The sequence below is a fragment of the Chamaea fasciata genome, unplaced genomic scaffold, assembly GCF_029207755.1.
Source record: "Chamaea fasciata isolate MVZ Bird 193981 ecotype frontalis unplaced genomic scaffold, bChaFas1.0.hap1 SCAF_1, whole genome shotgun sequence".
Lineage (NCBI taxonomy): Eukaryota > Metazoa > Chordata > Aves > Passeriformes > Sylviidae > Chamaea > Chamaea fasciata.
In genome coordinates this window covers 60,360,737-60,383,123 of record NW_027094086.1, presented here as the reverse complement: position 1 = coordinate 60,383,123, position 22,387 = coordinate 60,360,737, and the positions used below count along the sequence as shown (strand labels likewise).

Sequence of the window (22,387 nt, the reverse complement as noted above, 5' to 3'; positions counted from 1 at the left end):
TGGTTATGTCTGCCCCAAAGTTCCCAGAATACCACAGCCTATTAGTGTTCAAGGACACTAACTTGCCCTGCAAAGAAAACACTTGTCCAGGAAAGCTTGTCACATGGAATTCACTGGAAAGCACAAACTGGAAAGCATCAAAACTACACCACAATAACTTAGATAATGAGCAGACAGAGAAGATGTTGGAAGAAAACTAATTTTTTTAAAAAAAGCTTTGGTTTGTTAAGCCCAACTCAAACTGTAGTTTTGCTTGATGTATGTTTTCCCAGCTGCAAAGGGGAGCCTTTCCAAAAGGGCACCTTTCCAAAAGGGCCTGCCTTCTTATGAAAACAGACAGCTACTGAAAGCTGACATTTTTAAGTCCAGGATTCAAGACCTTATTCTCCTGTCATTAGACTATTCCTCTCACTCCATGCAAATAATCACCTTTTTAATTTGGTGGGAAAAAATAAACAACATTGATTTGATTTGTCTTGGTCTGGGGATGTGGGGGGAAGACCCAAGGTACAGACTCAGCATGAATGGGTGTAAGATGATTGATGTGACGGCTCTAATAGGTGACAGCTCCACTTGATTACTGGATGCTGCTGCCTAGAGGTTTTCATACATCTGCACCACAGTATTTAATGCTATTAAATCATCCTACTTACCATTCATTCAGTTGTTAATATACTGCTTTGAGCTGCTGTTCAGATTTTTATTACCTGTAAATCTAAAGAAATTAGTGTGGCAGCAGACACGACTGTCAATAGGACTTAAGGTAACAGATTTTCCTTCTGGCTTTCTGTCACTAGAAGCTCCCAGATCCCAACTTTCTAACTCTTCACCAATAAACACAGCAGCTAAAATGCAGTGCAATTGAGAGCTAATGCCATCCTGGTGTGCTCTGATACAACGTTAACTTGGCATATACCAGAAGTGCCAAAAAGAAAAAAAAACAAACGGGGGGGAGGGAGATTATTTTCAAGTTTATATTTGTTCACAATCATTCTCAAAAAAATGACAAAGGGCAGAAAGAACAAAAGCAGTGGATATCTTGGCAAAGCAGTTTTTAGAGGGCAAGGCTAAGCCAACAACCACACAACTGTTCTCAGCAAGCACCAGCAGCTGAAGGTAATGTTCTCACACAAGTGCTCACTCCTTCCAAAAATGTTCAAGAAACAAAGTTTACTGAAAAAGCACCCACAGAAATGATAGTGGGGCTCTGCCCCATGAATATTCACAGAAGATGAACATCAATATTCACGACAGAAATGTTTCCAGCAAGTTTGGATGTGGAAAAAAAACATTCAAACAAATATCCAGTAAGATATCTAGCAGACTCTAGCCTTTGAACAGCAAGTGCTGAAAGAGCTCTGCACATCTGCCCGAGATTTTCAAGGAATGGTGTTAAATCCACCTTAAAACAAATACCACGGCATTTTTGTAAACACATGACTACACGGAGGAGGTAAGGATACAAATTTATCCAATTACTCATTCATTGCAGATGACACACTTGGTTCCAGTTAGTGCTCCCATAACTTCCACACTTTTTCTGGCTCTAAAAAGAAAGGAAAGTTTGACCCTATGCCTTGGAAACTTAAGCATTTCAGCAGATCCAGTGTTACTGACAAGAAGAGTGTTCACCTGATAACCACACTTTTGGCACTGAACCAGCACTCCTCAGCAAAAACGGGTAGCGGTACATCTGGAGCTAAACTAAACCAGTACTGACTCCAGGTTCCTCCAGCACCACAACCATCAGCAGTCCACTGATCCTGGAATCCAGCATCTCTCCTGAGAAGATGCTATGACCCAGAGGGAACTGTCCCACCATTTCAACACTGAGTGGGAGACCAAGAGCCTACGAGTCAGGAGGAACAGGTTTCTGGTAGCCAGCATTTTAAGGAGCCTTGCACACCACCCACCATACTCGTGGCTACCTGACAGCCATTTCAGCAGCTGGGGGCTTGGAGCAGACGAACAGCTGTCCCTTGGCCAGGTAAGAGTGAAACCGTGGAACTGCTAAGATGAGACTAGATAAAACCCATAAGCCTGAGGTGTGGGAAGGTTCAGTTTCTTGGACTTTACTAATAATTGTCCTAAAAAACACTCAGCATGCAGAGTTCCCCAAAGCCTCCTCTGCTTTCTCCTCAGCTTCTCTTCACCGAATTAGATAAAACCTAATTGACCTGTGCTCTGAGAAAAAAAAAAAAACTTGTGCCTTTGCTTACAGGTCTTCTGCAGGGACAGGGACAAGGGTCACAGCTGTGGTTTGTCAAGTACAGAGAGCAAAAAGAAGGCTCACTCAGCAGTCTGAGTAATTCCTCTGGCCTTGATCTCACTCTCCCTGGCCTTGCTTTCGAATATCTTTCAGACAGTCTCCCATCTGCTTCTTTGTGCTTTTCTAGGGGAAGAGTCAGCTCTTCCACTGCTGGTTATCTCAGATAGCAAAACTGCTGTCCCAGGTCAGTGCTGGTGTTACATCCAACTGCAGGAGAAATCCTGAGGCTACCTCTCTTGACTCAAGAGATGAATCAGACAGAAAAAGAATCTTACAGTCCCAAACTGATTATTTTCAAAGCAAACAATACACAAACACACACAGGTGAAAATTGAGCTAAAAATCTGCCATGGTTATACTTTCTGAAAAGAATCAGAAGCAAAAGGCCTGTATTTGGAAAGATACCTTCTTATCAAACCAAGACCAAGAGGTTAACTCTGTTGTTCTCCGTTTAGAAGAAAACCTAGTGTCCTGGATTAGTATCAGGTATGTCTATAGCTCCCAAATACTGGAATGCTCATCTAAGAAAGGACACATAAAATATAATGTAATAAAAACAAGTCAGAACACGCCTAATAAGAACTGAAAGACAAAACAATGTTTTGTGTAAGATACACCTTAGGAAGGAAACTCAAAGCCCTGATTTGTCTGTTGCTCTCAAATAATCACAAAAAATCATAATAACCTCAAAAACTTCAACACTGCATGTCTACACTCAGTTAATTTAAAAATACAGCTTAAGAAATCTAGAACTCTTGAGGCCCATGTTAGAAAAGCATACCTTTCAGTTTTATGCTCTGTGTTCTTAATGGGGCTGCATACCAGCCACATCAGTACAAAATAATGTAATAACAACACATAAACTACAAAGTATGAACATTAATTTTCATGTAGAGCTAATATAGTTTCTGACCTCTAGAAACCTTTTTCCAACACACAAGATATTCTTGTTTCTGTTTCCAGTAGGAATCTGGAAAAATCTAGCATTTAGCTTTCCATGGCTACATGGCCTAAAGAAAAGGGCAGGGAGTATCAACCACCCTGGTAAAGAGTCTGGTCTGAAAAGCACTTCAGTAGAAAGTAAGAATGCATTTATTTGCATGAAAAAAAAAAAATGATAACCCTTCTAGACTCTCAGCAGAGGTTCTTGGGTTCAGCCACAGTGGAAGGGATTTTATAGCACTTGTCAAGCAGAAAGCATGTGTTTAATAATGAATAAATGAAGAAGATAAAGCTACAAGAACTCGGCAGCACAGAAGGTGAACCAGGCTATGGTATTTCACAGCAAGTGTCAACAGAGGACTGTGCTCAGGCTGAAACAAATGGGCCTTGCAGAATCTGCAGATGCACTCCCTGTCTGGGGAAAAACACATTTAGCAACCGAACACCATCTTGATGCAAGAGGCAGCATGCTGGGCTCGGAAGATTTGATTTTATTGCCTCTTGTTTCAAGTACCCTACTAACCTTAAAATTGGAGTATAACATTACAGTCTTTGAAATTTATACAATCTATGTGTGATACATTAGGCAATATATAACAAAGTGACCCTTTACATCACAAACTCATCTAAAGCATCAACGTGTGCAACATAATAGGCATTGGTATACATTCCTGGGAGGGGGGGATTGCTATGCACACATAAAAGCTCAGTGTTCATTTTGCACATGAACTCTACCTACAGGAATGGAAAAACATCAATATTTCCATTACAGATGCTTGAAAGCAATCTTATCACTCTGTGGCAGAGTGATAACTGCAAACCACTATGAATCTGTACCTCCACGTAATGCTAAAATCAGCTCAGGACACATTTTCCATCACAGGGTGAATTAAAATAGAATATTTAGAAAAGGAGTATTTTTCTTACAGTAGCATCAACTAAATATTACAGCCAGCGGCTACTGTAACCCAGATACTAAATTTCCTCATGTCAATGCATCCAGAATGCCCCAAGCATTAACCTAATGCCTCGTCCAACTGGCCTGGCTCCATCACATATTGAAAGATCCACTAATCCTTGGACTGTGCAAGAAACACTGAACAGGGCAATCCAATCCACTCTTCACCTTGCAAGTGTGTGGGGTCCAAAAGCCACCTGAGAGTGCTCTTACACCACAAGAGATTACAGCAAAGAAACCAAAATCAGATTTTGGTCACATCTTAAGTAGATACAGTTCAACAGAAGTGAACAGATGGATTATTCAGAAAGCCAAAAATATAACAGATTGGTGTTTAATGAATTTTCACCATCAAAGTTTAAATGACATGGCAAGACCAATTCCACCTGACCATGTATTTTTGTTTTTTTCCCTTAAGACAAGGCTATAAGATTATCCAAAGGTCAATTATGATAACTTCTCTGCTCCCCAAGGGAGGGCCATCCAATGCCCATGAATGTAAAGTCAATTACCTGACTTACTCAGTGTCTTTCAAGATACAAAGTGGCAAGAGCCACACTGTACTAAACAACTCAACTTTGCAAAAATGCATCTGGACCCTATATATTTAAGGATTTTTTCATCCTAGTTTATTATATTAGATATTAAGCCAGAGAACTGCACCCAAATGCTAATGTACGGCTTGAAACAGTTTTGGGGGAGTGAGGAGCAATGTCTGTGCACTGTATTTTAAAAGACTTCTGCAATCCTCTGTCCATTTGCTAAATTTCCCACAAAGGTACTCCTACAGAAATAAAACCTATTCAAAAGTTGTGAAACCACAATAACTTTTCTTTCAAAGGTAATGACAATGGCATAAATAAATAAATAAATGTACGAAAATAACATCTTCTCCCAAAGGTTCTCCAATTACTTTATCAATAACTAATGCCCAGTGAGATCAGTGCAGTATTTTTGCTAGGTCCATGGAAAGCACACTTGAAGAGAGCACAAAAATACAAGAACAACTAAGAAAGCTTGCTTAATTCCTGCCAGGCTTCTGACAGAGCCTCATGTCCCTGCCAGCTCTTCCGCTTTATGTTCCAGGAAAAGCTGCTATTACCACTTCAAAAACAGTGGCGCAGGGAGGTGGAGAAAGTTTTTCCTCTTCTTTTTGGTAGTTCTGTCACACTATACATTCCCTTTTGCACAATATGAGGTTTTTCACAAGTACTATCAATAAAGAAAAAAAAAAAAAAGGAGGTGAACATGACATGGGAAAACATTTCTGAGGCTGGCCCTTCATAGAACATGTATGGTAAAAAGGCTGGTGAGAGCAAGTAGTCTCTCTGTTAGACTCCCTTACTCTCAATTCTTCAACGTTCTGAAGCAGTGAAACCAGCAAATCCCTTCCTCCCATCACGTTCTGGAGCTGAGCAGCACCATGCAGATTCCCGCATTTGGCAAGAGAGAGGTCTGGCATTACAGAAGGAATTGTGCAACCAGAGACACCTCCTCCCCCAGTACAGTCCAGCCTCTTCCAGCTCCCTTCCAACTTCCCTGCACTAAGTTACACAAGGAACAGCCACGTTATGGACTTGAAACAGAGACGCCACTGCCCAGCAAAGCTTTCTTTGCAGCACATCTCAAGGTACACGCATGATGGCATTCCTCCTCCCAGGAAACCACCCTGCATTTGCTCTGAGGCACAGCGCACCAGCACCAGGCAGCTCTGGCTCCCAGGGAAGGCAGAGGAAAGTTGGTTCCCAGCGTTCTGTGTCAAGCACAATTCCCTGACCCCTTCCACGGTTCATGCTGCTCCAAGCTGAAGGAAGAGGAACCATGGACATGGTAGGAACCACAACCGAGAGAGCAGTGGGAGACTGGGGCAGTGTAAGAGGTGAAGGGGAAGGCCAAGAAGCTGACTTGCCAATGTTTCCTTCAATTATTAGTATGTCCTTAAGGCCAGTCTTGATATCAAAGAATTGTCTGCAATTGCCTTTATGGTGAAACAGACACTCCAAACAGAAAAGCAACATAAGGAATATTCTAAAATAAACAATGGAAGATAAAAATAGAAAAATAAGACAGAGAAAAGATGGGAAAAATAAAATAGAAGAATAATGTATTTGGGGCAGACCTAAGCCCTCAGGCTGAACAAAAACCTACTAAAATTGCATTAAGGATACATTGTGATAAACTAATACCATATAAAAACCTGCACAATTTTAATTTCACACAATTTCACACACATATAAACAATAGCAGGACCATCTAATAACGTTACAGGAAATACATTAAAAGGATTGAATCACACTGGAAATATCACATGAAATTAGTATTTTCAGGTTCTCTACTTTTGGCTAAATGTTTTCAAAATATTTAACATGGAGGGATATATTTCCAAGGCTTACAATAAGGATTTACTCAGTTTCAAGAATCTTTGTCAGCTGGAAAGGGTAACAGTTCAACAAGGAGAAGGCAAAAAGGCAATGTATTTTCAGTGTCACCATTAAACCTGCAACCATCTAAAATCTTTCTAATTTGAATATGCAACTTGTAAGAGTTGAGAGCTGCACCAGCTTTTTTTGGTAGTACTCATTGTAGGCAAAAAAACAAGCAACAGTTTAAATTTGAAAACAAAACAAACAAACAAACCACCTAAGTCCCTGCAGTATTGGGTCACTCCTGAAGACTTTTCTTGGCATTTGGCTAAAGACCGAACACACACTCTTCTCCAGATAAGCAGCTTTTCCAAATTTCAGTTGACATGCCTACATAGAACCCCAAGAGAATCAGCATTCAGTTCTATTTCTCATGTTTGCCAACATGGTGTAGCTAAGCAAGTAAATGGTAGAAAACTGGCTTTGAAATCACATGGGGTGGAAATGGGGAGGAAATAGTACAGATTGAATAAAATGCAGTTAAATTCCATCAGCAGAGTCAAGTCTCATAGAGGATGTCTTCCCAACGTAAAGATAAAACTATAAAACTTGGGTAACAAAGCATTGTATTCACAGATGAAACCCTTTTAAAGCTATTTTACAATCTTTTACACTGCTCTGGCACCATCCACATCAGCTAATTACATTTAAATTGCCATTTTATATATACTGCAGCGCTTTACTTGTTTTCTTTTAACTTTCCCCCTCTTCTCAGCCCAACTGCTCCTGTACCTAGAGATGAGAGAGCAGTGCAGGTGAGTTGTGTCCATTCTACTGCCTCACCTCCCCTCAGGACAAGCATAATTTGCACAGCACTTTGTTGAGATGCTAGCAGTTGGTTTGGGATTTAATGGTGAGGTTTTGCTTGTTTTGTTTTGCTTTTAGGTTTTTTGTTATGTTGGGGAATTTTTTTAACCAAAGAGAGCTGCTTTGGGAAAGGTGGAAAGAACTTAAATCTGAATTACACAAAAAAACACCATAATGCTTAGCATGAACCAAACTGCCACCATGACACAAGTAACATAGACTTAGTATAGATTTTGATTAAATTGTAGAACAAGGAAGCAGGGAACCTGGGTAGCGAGACAAGATAGAAATGTATACAGGGTAAGTTTATGGCAGCCTAGAATATTTTTTAGAATAGCAGCATCAGGTTTGGTCCATCATTCCTGTATTTGCAAGGATACTGAGGAGTTTGGGGATATTTGTCTTATGTCTGTAAGGAAAAGGAACAGAAGTGAGAGAATATGGGCTGTTAGGAAAATAGGCATACTAGGGTGAGAAGAGGAAAAGAGGCATAGTAGTGTGAGAAGAGGTAGGCTAAAAAGCAAACCCCAGTCCTGACAGCAATCTGCACATGGGAAGGCTTCCAGGGACTTTTTGAAGCAGAGGCTATGGAAGGACAAAAGAAGTAAAAAGGAAGATACAAGGTAAGAGAGCAAAAAGATACCCACAGTGTATGCAACAATTGCACACAGAATAAATATATCAATATACTTTACCAAAAATGCGGAGATTTCAGCACCTCCTTGAGGTAAGAGAAAGGCCAAATCCTGTGCTTTTCTGCCAGTTGCAAAGTGCAGATGCGAAGAACAGCACAGCCAAGAAAACTGCTCGTTATATTTAAAATTCATTTGTCATGCTATAATAATAAATGCATAATTTAGTTTGGGGATTTGAAAAAACTTATCAAGATGGCAGAAATTATACTCAACAAAGCATCAGTACCTAACAAAGCTAATATTTCTTCAAATATTTACTTGCAGCGTTGTAAATACCAAAAGAATAGATTGCCATCTAAAGCCAGCTGCAATAAAAATCCAAACATCTGTGTTGACCTACCTTCACTGCTCCCTGTCTAAGGCTCCTCAGCTCCACACTGGAGTAGAGGCTCACATACATGGCTGTAAAAGGTATCATTCCTAAGCATCAGCCCCTAGTGCTTGTTAAGAGATGAGCCTCTGAAAAGCTTCCCCTTTATCAGTTTTGTGTGAATACTTTCAGTCTCGCTTATAGCCTTCAAGGCAGTGAGGGAGAAGCCTTTTCATTGAAAGGCTGACCCTGAACAAACACAGAAGTGCCCTGTCTCCCAGTTGATTGGGGTCAACAGCCATTCACTTCCTCTAATCAAATCTGAGTAGAAACTGCTCTGCAGCAGCTATTTCACCCTCTTGTTTTGCTCCCTACCCCCAAGAAGTAGGTATCGGTAACTTCACTCAAACATTCAAAATTTCATGGAGCTCTGCAAAAGCAGTGGTTTGACCAAGTCATAGGTACAAGGGAAGGATTGCTGTTCAAGTGACGTGTACCTTAAGTGGCTACTCCATAAAGACATGCCTCTGGCAGGTATTTTGGAGGCACAAAGTGGAAATGGTTTGCTCCAAACGACCTCAGCTTCCTAAGAGAGTGCTACCAGACAACCCAAACAGACCACTGTCTACCTCACAGGCAGCACACTGCTAACCACTGCTTCAGCTGTAGAAAGGGGAGAAAATTAGTTATCGACTGATCTGAAAAGCACAGAAACAAGCACCACTTGAAAATGTAATGCAGGATGAAAATCTTAAGGAGAATATAGACCCAGCATCTCCTCTTCTCTTTTCCACCTCCACATGCACACTTTGAGGCCCATCCTGCTGGCACACAGGCCTTCAACTATATGGGGATACAAACTTGTCACTTGTCAGCCAAGGGGATAAGCTGCACGACATCCACACCAACAGGTCCAGACAACAATTCTTGTATTTATTTTTTATTAAAAAGTCACTTTGCAAAGAAGATGCAGAAACATAACCTGTTGAAATACAATCTACTCCTCACTTGACCACAGCTTCTACCCTGCAAACACCTTTCCAATAGCCTCACAGGACCCACGAACCCTTTCAATTTGTATCAACACCAGCAGTGTGATTCCTTCTCTGAGCTTCATAGCAGAAACTTGCTTTGTTGTGCTAGCCTTAGATTTCACATGCCACAGCTATTCGGATCTTATCCTGCAACCCCAACTCCCTGAGCCAGGGTCTCTCTTCCCTCATCCAGCAGGCCAATTAATTTGGTTAAATCTGTTTCAGAAGCGTAGGTCATAAGAATCTGGCTCTTTTAATTAGATTTTGCATCCTAACAGTTTGTCATCTGAACTAATCAAATTAGGGAAGCTATCACGAAGACAAAGATATCACTCATGAGTTGACACAGAGTAGATGTTTCAGAAACAGGGAGAGATGAGACAGGACCAAGGGCAGAAATAAGTCTGGGGACTCAGGTAGCTGTACAGAGCACCATTAGCAGCAGCTAAATTTAAAGAATAATTTTATATCCTGGGCCTGTAATTACTTTACACAGAATTAAATTACCACCACGAGAAAAAAATGAAGAATTGTAGGTGAGCTAAAGCAAGTATTTTAATAATCAAACAAATCAGTGGCATTCACCCATTTTCCACCACAACAATTGTTGAAGAGAGGGACTCTGAGCAACAAGAAGCATTTTTTACAGTACACTACACTAACTTTTCTCTTAGCAGCCCTTGAAGCCTTTCTCAAGTTTACTGTGTCCTTCTCCACACTACTTACACCAAAGTAAACCACATTCTCTGCATGAGAAGCACTTTCTTAAAGTAAGTCAGGCAGATAAAACAAGCTGTAAGAGGAAAAAAAGAAAGAAAATAAACCCCCCACAAAAAAAAGTAATTAAAAAAGAAACCCCACACAAAAAAATGTCTACCTAACAACACTTTCTGTTCTCCTCTAAATCTTCTCTTTCTTGGGGAAAAAAAGCCATCAATGGTGAAGAGTGACTGAAACAAGAACTTGACCCTAATGCTCATCTTGTATTTTTTTATTTTCAGCTTTAGGGAAATTATATATATTAATCAGTCTTCTGCTTTTTTTATGCATAGATTTCAGTGAAAATCCTTGCTTAGGAAGGCTCCATTTCATAAATAATGGTGGCAAGGAGTCAAGCCCTCTCAAAGCAAAAGCACATTAGCAAACCACTTTGGTACATTATACATTATATATTCAGCAAGAGAAGTGGAAAGAGTGTGGCAGTTTAAAAAGGAAATGCTTTCTAACTGGGTTACAAAAAAAAAAAAAAAAATCGACAGGAAGAAGGATTCCATGATCAATTCAGGGCCACAGTGGATTCCTCCCTCCCACCACTTTTTTTTTTACCCCAATAACTGTTAGAGCTGTGTACAGAAAATGAGAACATGCTAAGAGTGAGATCCTGTTCACATTTTCTCCTTCCAGAACTCAGCAGTGAGTGTGCAAATGCAAATTACATGAGCCAGGACAACAGCAGGTGTTTTCAGGGCACTGAAAAAGAAGTCCCTTTTTCTTTCCTTGTTCTGCCGTACCAGTTGCCCAAAACTAAAGAAAGGGAGAACAAGCAAGCTGTATTTCTGTCCTACCAAAGCACAGAAAGAACACACTATACTCAAGGTGCAAGGAATCATCTTGAATTTCTACACTTGCATGCACTATCACAGCACCTCATTGAACGATAGAATGGTTTGGGTTGAAAGAAACCTTAAAGATCACCTTTTTCCAACCCCCTGCAATGTGCAGGGACACTTTCTACTAGACCAGGTTGCTCAAACCTCCATTCAACCTGGCCTTGAACACATACAGGGATGGGGCATCCACAACTTCTCTGGGCAACCTGTTCCAGTGCCTCACCACCCTCACCATAACAAATTTATTCCCTACATCTAGTCTAATCTAACCCTCTTTTAGCCTAAAACCATTTCTCCCTTTCCTATCACAACAGGTTCTGTTAAAAAAATTGACCTTGTTTTTCTTATAAGCCCACTTTAAGTACTGGAAGGCTGTAATAGGATCTCCCTGGACCCACTTCCTCTGCAGGCTGAAAAAGCCCAGTTCTCTCAGCCTGTCTTCATAAGAGAGGTGCTCCAGTCCTCTGATCATCTTCATGGTACTCATCTGCACTCACTCCAGGTCCATGTCCTTACACTAAAGGCCCCAGAGCTGGACACACCACTTCAGGTGGGCTCTCACAAGCATGGAGTTGAGGGGCAGAATCCCTGGGAGACTCACTCCAACAGGTGGGTCCATGTCCTTCTTATGCTGGGGGTCCCAGAGCTGGACACAGTACTCCATAATGCTAGGTTTGTAAATTTTCCCACCAGTTAAAAGTAACCTGATGGATCAGTGTATAACATAAATGTAAATTTCAGCGAAATTTGCACATGTGTATTTTTTTTTAATGTTTCCTATTTTGGAAACATATGCAACTGCATGGCTGAATTAATAAGCTCTATTTCCTGCAGTACTCTTCTTATTTCAGTTTTTTTGTAGCAATCTTAAAGGCCACAGTTCAGTTGTTTCCTAAGAGGCACCTTGTAAATGTTTTAAAATACACTTTCACATCTAAGTATTTTTTGATTACTTTACCTCACTTCATTTAGATTTCCTGACATGAGGGAGGTACCAACACCTACCTCCTTTCATCTTCATAAAGACACACTTAAGATATATGTCATAACAGTCAATGTTCTGGGCAGGGAAGAGGAAACACCATTATTTTTAAAGAATGTCCCTATTTAACATCATTATCACACACCAGCTGTCATGATATAACGTGTGAGATTGCACACATTTTATGTAAAACCAACCTTAGACAACCCTGTGAGCTTCGTGCTCTTAGTGGTTTAAAAGAAGTGCGTATTTTTTAAGGCAGGATGTGAAATTCATCTCTATTCAAACTGAATATCATGGATGGATGAAGACAAAAGATGAGCAATGGAAAACAAGCAGCAGAGCTTTTAATCCCAAAATAGTTTTGGCAGTGCAAAATACTACTGCCTGCACCCGGAGACTGCCACCTGATAGCTGAACAGGCACAGGAGCTCAGGCAGGCTTTTCTCCCTTGCTGCACGAGAGTCAGCCACATTGTTCAAGCAGTATTCAGAAGCTACATGGAGAGCACACAAAATGGTCAGAATTGCTCCCTTGAAAGTAAACACAGATTCTATTTTTTAAATAGGATTCCAGTCTTTATAAGAGAGTCTTTAGAAGCAGAACATGAAATCTCAGACCATGTGCACAGGAAAAAAATATAAACTTCTTTGACAGGAGTCAACTCAGATTTTTGTTTTAAAAGCCCATGAAAACATATGTCCCAGAGAAAGTGACAAGGACATATGAATTGCTCTCAGTGAATTTATGTTGGCCACACAGTACATTTTAAGGAGAGCCACCTGCCAAAGCAACTGTCTCAATTTCAGAAGTAGCACTGTGATATTTTAACAAAGAGAATGTAAATGACTGAGGGCAGAAGAGTAACAAAGATTCCTCAGTGGGATTTCCTAATAAAGTGCTTTTGGTCACATCACATCACATTATTCTATAGCCTTAAGGTTAGGAAAAAACGAAACAAAAAAAAATTCAAAATAAACCCAGCAACAAAGCAAAGAAACCTGACTAAACATATAGACAGCATGGCTACTTGCAGTATTTCCTTATCTTTTATGTCTAAAATAGTATTACTTTGGAAAGGAAAACTAATCTCAAAGGCAACTATAGGCTTTTATATTCTCTTTTTCTAATAGTAAAGACAAAAAATAAGATTAATCTTGAATTCTGCCCTGTCATGAACCACTCCTAAAAACATCAGTATTTCATAAAGAGTTGGTCACATTTATTTCACATATTGGCTTTAGTTCATATTTGAACTTCTCAGTGTTTGCCGCTAATTACAATAAATCTGAGAGGAAGAAAAGGCAGTAGGAAATAATCAACAAAATTACGTACAGATATCTTGGCTATTTTGAGGGGGGAAAAGCAGCACCACAAACACCAAAGCTAAGAAGCCCAGTCCCTAACAATGTTTGTCTGCAGGTGGTAACGTGATAATCACTGAGGCTTCTGGATTAAAAAAAAAAAAAAAAAAAAGAAAAGAAAAAAAATAGAAATAAGAAAATACTGAAGCTGCCTGATCCCTTATGGTTGCAAAAGGTGAAGCCCCTCAGAGGAGAGAGTAGGTGTAAAGTTTCTCTTCTTTTTCTGGCTGTCTACCTTTCACTCCCCTCTTATCATCACAACTGAGACCTCTCCATACCCATCAGCTTAAGCTGAAACTGGAGAGAAGGTCAGAAGTTGTCAGTGTGAGGAAAAACACCACAGGCACTCAGCATGATGCCTTAAACCTTGTCTTCTTAAGAAACCAGGTTTAAACAAAACAATCACACAAAACAAAGCAATCCTCCACTGATTAGAAAAGAGTGATATCTTTATCTATTTTAACCCAATAAGAATACGGTTGTGAGCATCACACTGAAGCCAAACATAGCTGGGTTCACTCCTGCTGAGGCCACCTAGAGCCACCTGGGGCAGCCTGCTCAAGGACTCTGCCACAGCTGGGCTGTCTGCAGCCAACATGGCCGAGAAATGTGACCCCAAAGTTAGGAACAAGCCTTGACCAGGGCTCTCCATCTTGCTTCAGAGCTCTGGCACTCAACACTGGCGTGAGCAACACCACAGCTATACCTGCACTCGATCGCTTTCCCAGCTGAGGCCACCACACTGACCCAGCTGCCTGGGCTGGCCTCGGGCCACTGCAGTGCTGGTGACCACTGGAGCTCAGCTGTCCCCAGCTGCCACCTCAGTCCTGCTGAGTGTCTCCCTGGCCCACAGTGGGGGTGTGCCCCATTGGGGAGCCCCACAATGTCTGTTCCACTCGGCCTGGGGGGCAGCTTGTCACATTTCAAGGTCTCATATACACCTGCCTGTTTCTTCACTTTCCCCAATGGCGGCTTGGCTCTGCCAGAGTACCCAGATGGGACTGGGGTTTAGCCCTAATTGCTTGAAGACTGATTTTTCTGCCTGTTCAAGCTGGTTATTGCCTTTTCAGGTTGGATACCTGTTTGCTGCCCAAACACATGAGATTCGGTGCCAGCAGACCAGAGGCAGCTCAGCAGCTCATGATGGTTACTGTTTTGCATCATTATGACTAAGTGAAAAACTAAATAACTGCAGATTGAGATTACTGAGGCAGCAAACTCCTTGTGCAGACTGAAAAAAATATGGTTTATATCAAAATTCCTAGATATAATTTCCAAACTCTGGCAACCAAAGCTGGGATCCCAAAGCATCTTAAGGCAAGCATGGTCTTTATCCGCCAACTTCACCAGTTTAATACCAGGACCCTATTGCAAGCAGCACCAGGGGTTTTGCAGTGTTTTTTCTGTAGTCCCAGATTCTAATTTCCATCTTAATTATTAGAGGAATTTCCTACAGCAGAGTGATTCAAGTAGATGGTTACATCCATATTCTAGTACTCTGTACCTTGATTACCCTGTGAACAACAGGGCCAGTGGTCAAGTGTTTTTATAGTCACCTGCCAAGTGCAGTCATTTTTAAATAATCTCCCTTTCTCAAAGTGGTACTGATTTTGCTGGATTTCCCTAGGAAGAAAGGATGAGAGATCATTTAATTAAAGCACAGATTTGGGTGTCAGGGTTCAGCGCCAACCTCTGTGATCAACCTCCTCTAAAGCCACGAGCACATTTCACAAGAGCTCTGGAGTTAGCTAGATGAGAGCAACTGGTGTTTTCTCCCTATTAAGTGCTGGACCCAAAACACAGCACCTAATTTGCTTGTAAGCACCCAACTACTAATAAAATGCAACCCAAAATCTCGGAACAATCCATTGCTACACGTGCACTCAGGAGACAGTAGTCAGAAGATTAATGTTTCAAAAGTAAGCTCTCAGGAGTCGAGGAGTGCTGGCAGGAAGGTTGCCCATGCAATCACATTTGAGCCCTCTGGTGCATTCACTTAAGGATATAGTCTTTAATTACTGAACTGCTTTTGCTGCCAACACTTCATTCAGCATTCCTTTTGACAGGCTCACCCAAAGCACAGCGACTTGGTTTTACCCGCTCTGGTCAGAACACGGCCGCATGCATTATTTACTGAATACTCTCAAGTTCCAGCTCAGAGTACAGAAATTCTTAATTTTGCTGGCAGATTTCCTGTAGCATTTAGTATTAAGCACTCAGATACTTCTGAAGCAAGGTTATTTATTTTCAGTGTCACTCTTTTGGTGAGAGAAGGGTATACATCCTCTACTACACAAGTAAGAAGTGAGACTGGGCTGACATGCTAAGGCAAAAAAGTCTCCATTTAATCTGAGGTACCAAACCTAAGGTGTTTCTGGTGCAATTTTTTTCAGAGCATTCTGCATTTCATAGAGCTTTGCATTGCCAAAGTGAACCATAGTCTCTATAGGCCTTTGCCACAGCAGACAACATTCATCACTTCTGCAAAAAAGAAAAAAAACACCTTCCCAACATGACAAAATCACCCCAAAACCCCCAAAAAATCAAACCAAACAATCCCACATAAAGATTTACACAGTCAGAGAAATATTGTAAAAAAAAAAAAAGCATCTTTAGTGATTTCTGGAGTTTCACAAAAGGCAGTCTTCTTCTACAGCGAAGGAAAACACTAAATGCAATTCCAGCAATCAATAATCAATTTCTCTAAAAATAAAAACTTTTTTTCCCCCCCACCAATATAAATTCCCTGCATTTCTGCATCAAAGAACAAATGGTTATCAACATCCAGCAAATCATTCTCCTGAAACACTTATCTTGTGCAATGAAGACAACGTATATGTACACAAGTAGTGCTCACTAAGTCATGAACCTCTGAAAGTTTCTCTCCCTTTCAGTACCTCTTCAGTCATGGAAGGTGAAAGTCCCCCACCTGAGAGCTTAGGAGATTTAAGAGAGAAAAACATCCAAGTCATCACACTTTTGCATTTTACTGCCAAGTAGTACATCCCTCAGAAACCTCACTGATGACTCAAAGCTTAACATTCACTTGGCCCCATCAGTTCAGAACAGTATTTCAGTATTTCCACAATATATTTCACTATTGATAATAGTTATGATTCCATGTAAGTCAAAAAGTCAGTCAAGTGCAACCACTTCAGTAAAACCTGTCAGCCTTCCCTATAAACATGGCTTTCAAATAAATAGAGACAATCAATCAACATTCACATATTCAATCCATTTCCATTACAGAAACTGTAAATCAAGGAACTAGATATAACACGGGTAGATATTAAGCAGAAAATATTTCAAGATCCTTAAGCAGTGACTGTCACAGAAAAGTGAGCCATTATCTACAGTCTTAATGTCCAGGGATAGCAACATGTACTTCAAGAAGATAATTCACAAGTGATTAAAAAGTTGTGGGTTTGAAAGACAAAACAGCACATCTGCATAGAGAATGTACCCAATATCTGTAACAACAGCTTTGGCAACAAAACTTTCAAATATGGAACAGCACAAACACAAGACACCAAATCTCAAATAACGTGCAAAATATTATGGCAGCATTGTACTTATTTGTGTTTGTCACTCTAAGAGTTCTCCTGATAGAAAGGTATCAGAAAAGCAAGGAAATACAGTTCCATGTCTTTTTGCACATTCAAGATAGTATGCAAATGTAGTGGCTCATTACCACTATCAAGAGAGGCCAGTAAAACTATTCTTGAGAAAACAGGAAAGCATACTTAAGTGAGATTAATTTGACCCTTTCCTCCACTACAGTTTTAAGAACAATTTAGAATGCCACACATTGAGCATTTCTTTTTAAATGCAGATGTGTGATTTAACAGAGAATCCAAAAAGCACAAGTAGTCATTTGAGTTCAAAAAGCCCAACAGTTTTACTGTTGCTCTTCACTGCATAACAGCTTTAGATTCTCAAAATTAATTCTATACACTTCATTTTGCATTTCTTGGCCACTTAAAACTCTTATGGATGTAAACAGGAAACCTAACCAGCAAAGGCAGCAAAATATTTTAGAACAGGTTCAGATAATAGTTTGCTTTATCATCAGTCCAGAACACAATACCCAAAACTCTGAAAAATAACTCAGCTATAAACAAGTATGTGTACACATGCACAGCTGCACACCAACTTCCTATGTAGGCTATCATGAAAGCAAGAAAAAGTAAGAAAATAAATTACAGGGATATCTTATGGCACACACAAAGTTCAAAGAACACTTCCAGAGGAGAATTAACGCCTTCTGAAAAGATACTAGCTGTTCCTTCGCATATGTAATCAGTCAGTCTACTGTACTTACCAATATTTTGTTATCCACTTTATCTCCCTTGGTTTCCAGCTTTACTTTCTTCTTGACAGAAATTTTGATTTTCCTCCCAATAACATCCCTGACACTTTCTGAAACAAAAGAAAATATCTTAATTGAATACCTTCAGTGTCAACACAAGAGGGAAACAGATGCATGCCACTGTCGAGTTTTCAGAAAGACTCAGAGCTATGCTGTCCAACTGCTTGCACTCATGGAAGTCTCATGCACATGCACCAATACTAAACACAACCTAACACAACTACAATTTTCTAAGTATGCCATCTACACAATAATTTGTGTCTACTTGTGATAGGATTATTGATGTCATATGCCAGGATTCTAAACACAATTGGATACTTTTTTGCAGCACTACTTACATATCAAAAGCATTCCCAAGACAAGCCACAGCACTGCTTAGCTCCATTCTGGGAAAATACAACAAATTCCTCACTGCTATTATTTGTACCTGAAAAACTCACTAAAGCAAATTAGGTCCTTGCATTGCACAAATTTCAGCCTCTTGTTAGTATCAGGGAGGCTAAACGGGTCAGGCAATGGAAGAGCAACTGTTCACACATTTTGCACTCTCTGCACTGAAGTAGCGAAGCAAACCAAGCAGACTTCCAGATAGTAACACCTGGCAGCTAGGCAGAGGATGCTATGGAGGCAACATTGGTCTCGGTCCAAATCCCAGCGACAACGTAGCCACTCCATGGTGCCAAGACCAAAGTTACATTAGTTGCCACAATGTTTTAATATGCACATGGACACACACGTTTACACAGTCTCTGCCAAGTATGAGACGAACCAGATTTTCCCCTGAACATTTGCACCCTGGCCTGAAGGGAACATACACACAGGGAACTGTGTCTAGAAAGCTTATACAACTACTGACACTCATGTAATTGAGAGATAAACAGAGGAGTTCATCTAGAAGAGCCAATTTGGCACCTTCCGTAAGTTTCACTCCCCAGCCCCCACTGGAAAGGAATGAGAAAGAAATCTTTTAAACACATTAACCTATTTGCAGCCCAACAACAGGCATCTGTAACACAAGTCTCCACCCTCTCCAGACACATACACTTCGCCCTCGGGCACGCTTAAGTTTAAAGGCAAAAATGAAAGATAATAGGCTATTCCTAAGGCTTTTAATTATAGTGCTCTGTATAGCGCTTTTCTGCACAATTTTCATCCCGTAGTCAGAAGACATTAGCACAAACAACACACCATTTATTAAGCCTGGATGTTTAACCCAGGCCACAGTGTTCTGCCTGCAGGGCAGAAGGGTGTGCAAGTCAGAAACGTGGCTGGTCGGAGAGACTCTTCACCAGAAAGAGTGAAGTTCCTTCTGCAGAATCGGCATGTTTTCCCCAGGAATTTTAATTTTCCTGTCAGGAAACAAAAGCTCCTCGGTAGCAGCGGCTTGCCCAGCGAGAAGCCTGTCCCAAGCCGCGGCAGCCCCGGTGGCAGGCAGCCAGCGCGGCCGGCTCCCGGAGCAACCGCTTGGTCAGGAGCCAGGCTGCAAGATCCCGGAGCAGCCAGGTAAGCAGAGACCGGGGGAAAGTCCAGCCCGATGTGAACTGTTCTCCCAAAACTTCCTCTCCCATGGGTAATGCCCAATTACGGTCTTTTTGCCCCTGCTTGGGAACCCAGAGGCAAGCTGACCACGGAGGCTTTTTCATCAAGTTTTGTCTCCTCGCAGAAGGTTTTGCTGCTGTCTCTGCTACTTTGCCTCCACTTGCAGCCTGTGCCTTTCGGTTTCTCCTCTCCCACAAACAGCTCCAAGTGCCTACATCTAGCAAGGGACTTCCTCCTGACGCACCTGCATGGAGAGACACGCTTCACTTTGCTGTCCCACACAGCAGAAGTGGGAATGACCGCAAGCCCTCAGCTCCAGCACTCTTACTCCAACAAGCCATGGGGAAAGAGGGGGCCTGGGACCCCACTGCACAAAGCATCACCAGGATGTCAGCTCTATCTGCCTGAAAGAACTAGCAACATTACTTCAAAGAGCCAAAATACAGATTTCATAGACACCCTCCACAGGACTGAAGGCAATTCCCTCCAGATGAGGTGGCAAGTGGACTCACAAAGTAAATTTTCAGACTGAGAGATGGAAACATAACATTAAGGTTCACATTTTAAAGTGTTCATCCATTTTTAATGGAGACTGGAGACTTCACACATCCACACCTGGGAGGAGTGGATCCAGGCAAGCCAACAGTAAGAGAAGGTTTCTTAGAAGACTATGACCTACAAGACCTGACAAAGGTCACACGGGAAGTGAGTAACAGAACAAAAACTGTTGCTCAAACACTCCTACCCCCAGTTTAATCTCCACACTCCAATCACTCCATGTTAAAGCACATCTTTTCATACGGCTCTCAAAACATGGTTATTACAAAAAGCTTATTTAAAGGTTAAATTTTAACATGCTGACATCAAAATACTGCTAGAAATTAAACCAATCTACATGAACAGATCCCCACACCCCAGAACAGCCCTTGACAAATCAAGCTGAGTGGGTGCAGGGCACCAGGGCTGGGGGGGTAATTCTTAAGATTGTTCAAAGCCACCAGGGGAGGGGACATGTGAAGATGCCCACCTTATTCTTCCCTGTAATACACCTCAGCACATCTCACCTACAACACAAGACCCATGGTGAGTAAGAAATACTATGTTAGCACCTCAAACATGCTTGGCCACTAAAAAATAGAAAAACTCCATGGTTTTGACCATAGCTACTCCTAGAACACTTCCCAGTTCATCACTTCCTAGCAGTAAGCTATAGACTACAGTCTCTGTAAACCACATGGTTTGGAGACCTAAAGGACTGCAAATAGAGCTATTTTGACTCTACAGAAAAACAATCAGCAGCAGCTGCAAATGTCCAGCCAGATTTTACCAGTATCTGAAAAATGCAAAAATCCACTTGCTGACTGACGAAACTGAAGGAAATGCAGCAACGTAAATTACCTACGTAAGGTCTAAAGGATTGTATTCAATGCAACATGTACCTTGTTGCCTGACAAATTTCTGTTTCCATCTGTCAGTAATACAACACTTTAAATCATTCTAATACTGGTGAGATCTTCAGATAGCTCTTCAACAGGCAAAACCAAAGGAAATTCGGCCTGAACGAGGTAGCTGAGGGCCTGGAGCATCAAACCTGTTATCCCCAAATGACACTGGTTACACACACCGCGTCAACGATCCATTTATTGGAAGCTCCCCAAAAGCGGTGACAGCATTTTCGGAGTCCTCGCCATCACCTGTGACTGAGTTCCTAAGCGCATACCGTGCAGGATGGGGGCTCGTGTACATGAGGCCATAAAACTTTAATTACAAATACCCTCACTCCCTCCTACGCACGGAGGAAAACGAGTCTTAAACTACGCAAAACCCGGGAGGATGAATAAAAAAGCACCGAGCGGAGCCGCAGCCCGTGCCGTCAGGCTGAGGCGCTCCGAGGACGTGCCCCGGGCGGGCGGCGGTGCGGGGGGCGCGGGGGGCCGGGGCAGCTTCACAGCACGTCTGCAGCCTGCCGGCACCCCGGGCAGCCCCCTCCGGAGCGGGGACACACACTGTGCCCCACGCCACGTCTCCCAAGGGCTCAGTCCCTGCCCGCGGCCACCTCCCCGCTGCAGCCCCGCAGCCCTCGCCCGCCCATTCCCCGCACGCAGCAACGCGGCCTCGCCGCCCCCGGCCGGCTCCTCCGAGTCCCTCCAGCCCCGCGCGGAGCCCCCCGGGCTCCTCGGCCAGTCCCCGCGGAGCTTCCCCGGCTCCACAGACCCAGCCCCGGATTCCCCCCACCCCCGGCAGCGCTGCATCCCGCGCACGGCGGCCTCCAAACTTGCCCCTGCGGCACCGTCCCCCGGGACCCCGCACCCCCCATCCCCGCCGCCATGCCCCGTCCCTTACCGATCAACTCCTTGGGAACGTCGGAGCTCTCCTCGGCCATGGCGGCGGCGCTGCCCGGCGCCCGGGGGTGCCCGGCGGCGGGGCTGCTTCAGCGGCGCGCCGTCCCTGTGCCGGGCGAGGCGGGCATGCACCCAGCGGGCGGGGAAGGAGGAGGGCCGGCCGTGCGCCTCGCTGCGGAGCGCGGGGTGTGTGTGCGGCTGCGAGCGCGGGCGGAGGGAAGGGGCTTCTCCCGCCCCCGCGGAGCCCGCTCCCCCCGCGCTACATGCCGCCCCCAGCTGCCGGCGCGGCCAGGACGGGCATTTCCAGGGAGGGATGGATGACCCGCAGGCGGCCGTCAGGCGCGGCGCTCCGGGCTCGCGGCGGCCCCCGCACCGGCTCCCCCGTTCCCGCCTGCGCGCCGCCCGGCTCCCCCGCCCGGCACCGGCGGGAGGCGGCGGCTGCCCCCGCCCCGGGAGGGCTGGCGCCCGCGCCCCGGCCCGGCCCCCGAAGAGCGCGGGAGCCGCCGGGAGCCGCCCGCGCCCACCGCGCACCCGGCCACAGAGCGGGAGGTGGTGGCGGCGGCGGCCGGGAGCATCGCCCTTAGGAAGCCATCGCGGCGAGGGAGGAGGAGGAGGAGGGCAGCGGGCTCGGAGGTTTAGCGCGGCGACGCCGGCCCCTCCTTCGGCCGATGGCGCCGAGCGGCGCTGCGGCGGGGGCCATCTGCCGGCGGTCGCGGGCTACAGCGGCCTGGCCCGGCCCCGGC

At 43.4% G+C, this 22,387-nt stretch overlaps 1 protein-coding gene across 4 annotated transcripts in view; it reads right to left on the bottom strand.

The window, feature by feature from the left end:
• The window catches only part of CARMIL1 (capping protein regulator and myosin 1 linker 1), a 192,369-nt gene extending 170,337 nt beyond the window's left edge, over positions 1-22,032 (bottom strand). For all 4 annotated transcript variants that reach the window (XM_066184639.1, XM_066184652.1, XM_066184646.1 and 1 more), the window contains exons 1-2: positions 21,646-22,032; positions 17,716-17,813 (exon numbers count right to left, since the gene is read on the bottom strand). In XM_066184639.1, coding sequence (XP_066040736.1) covers positions 17,716-17,813; positions 21,646-21,685 — 138 coding nt within the window. In that variant the 5' untranslated portion in view covers positions 21,686-22,032. The remainder of the gene's footprint in view (positions 1-17,715; positions 17,814-21,645) is intronic.
• Positions 22,033-22,387: the final 355 nt, after the last annotated feature.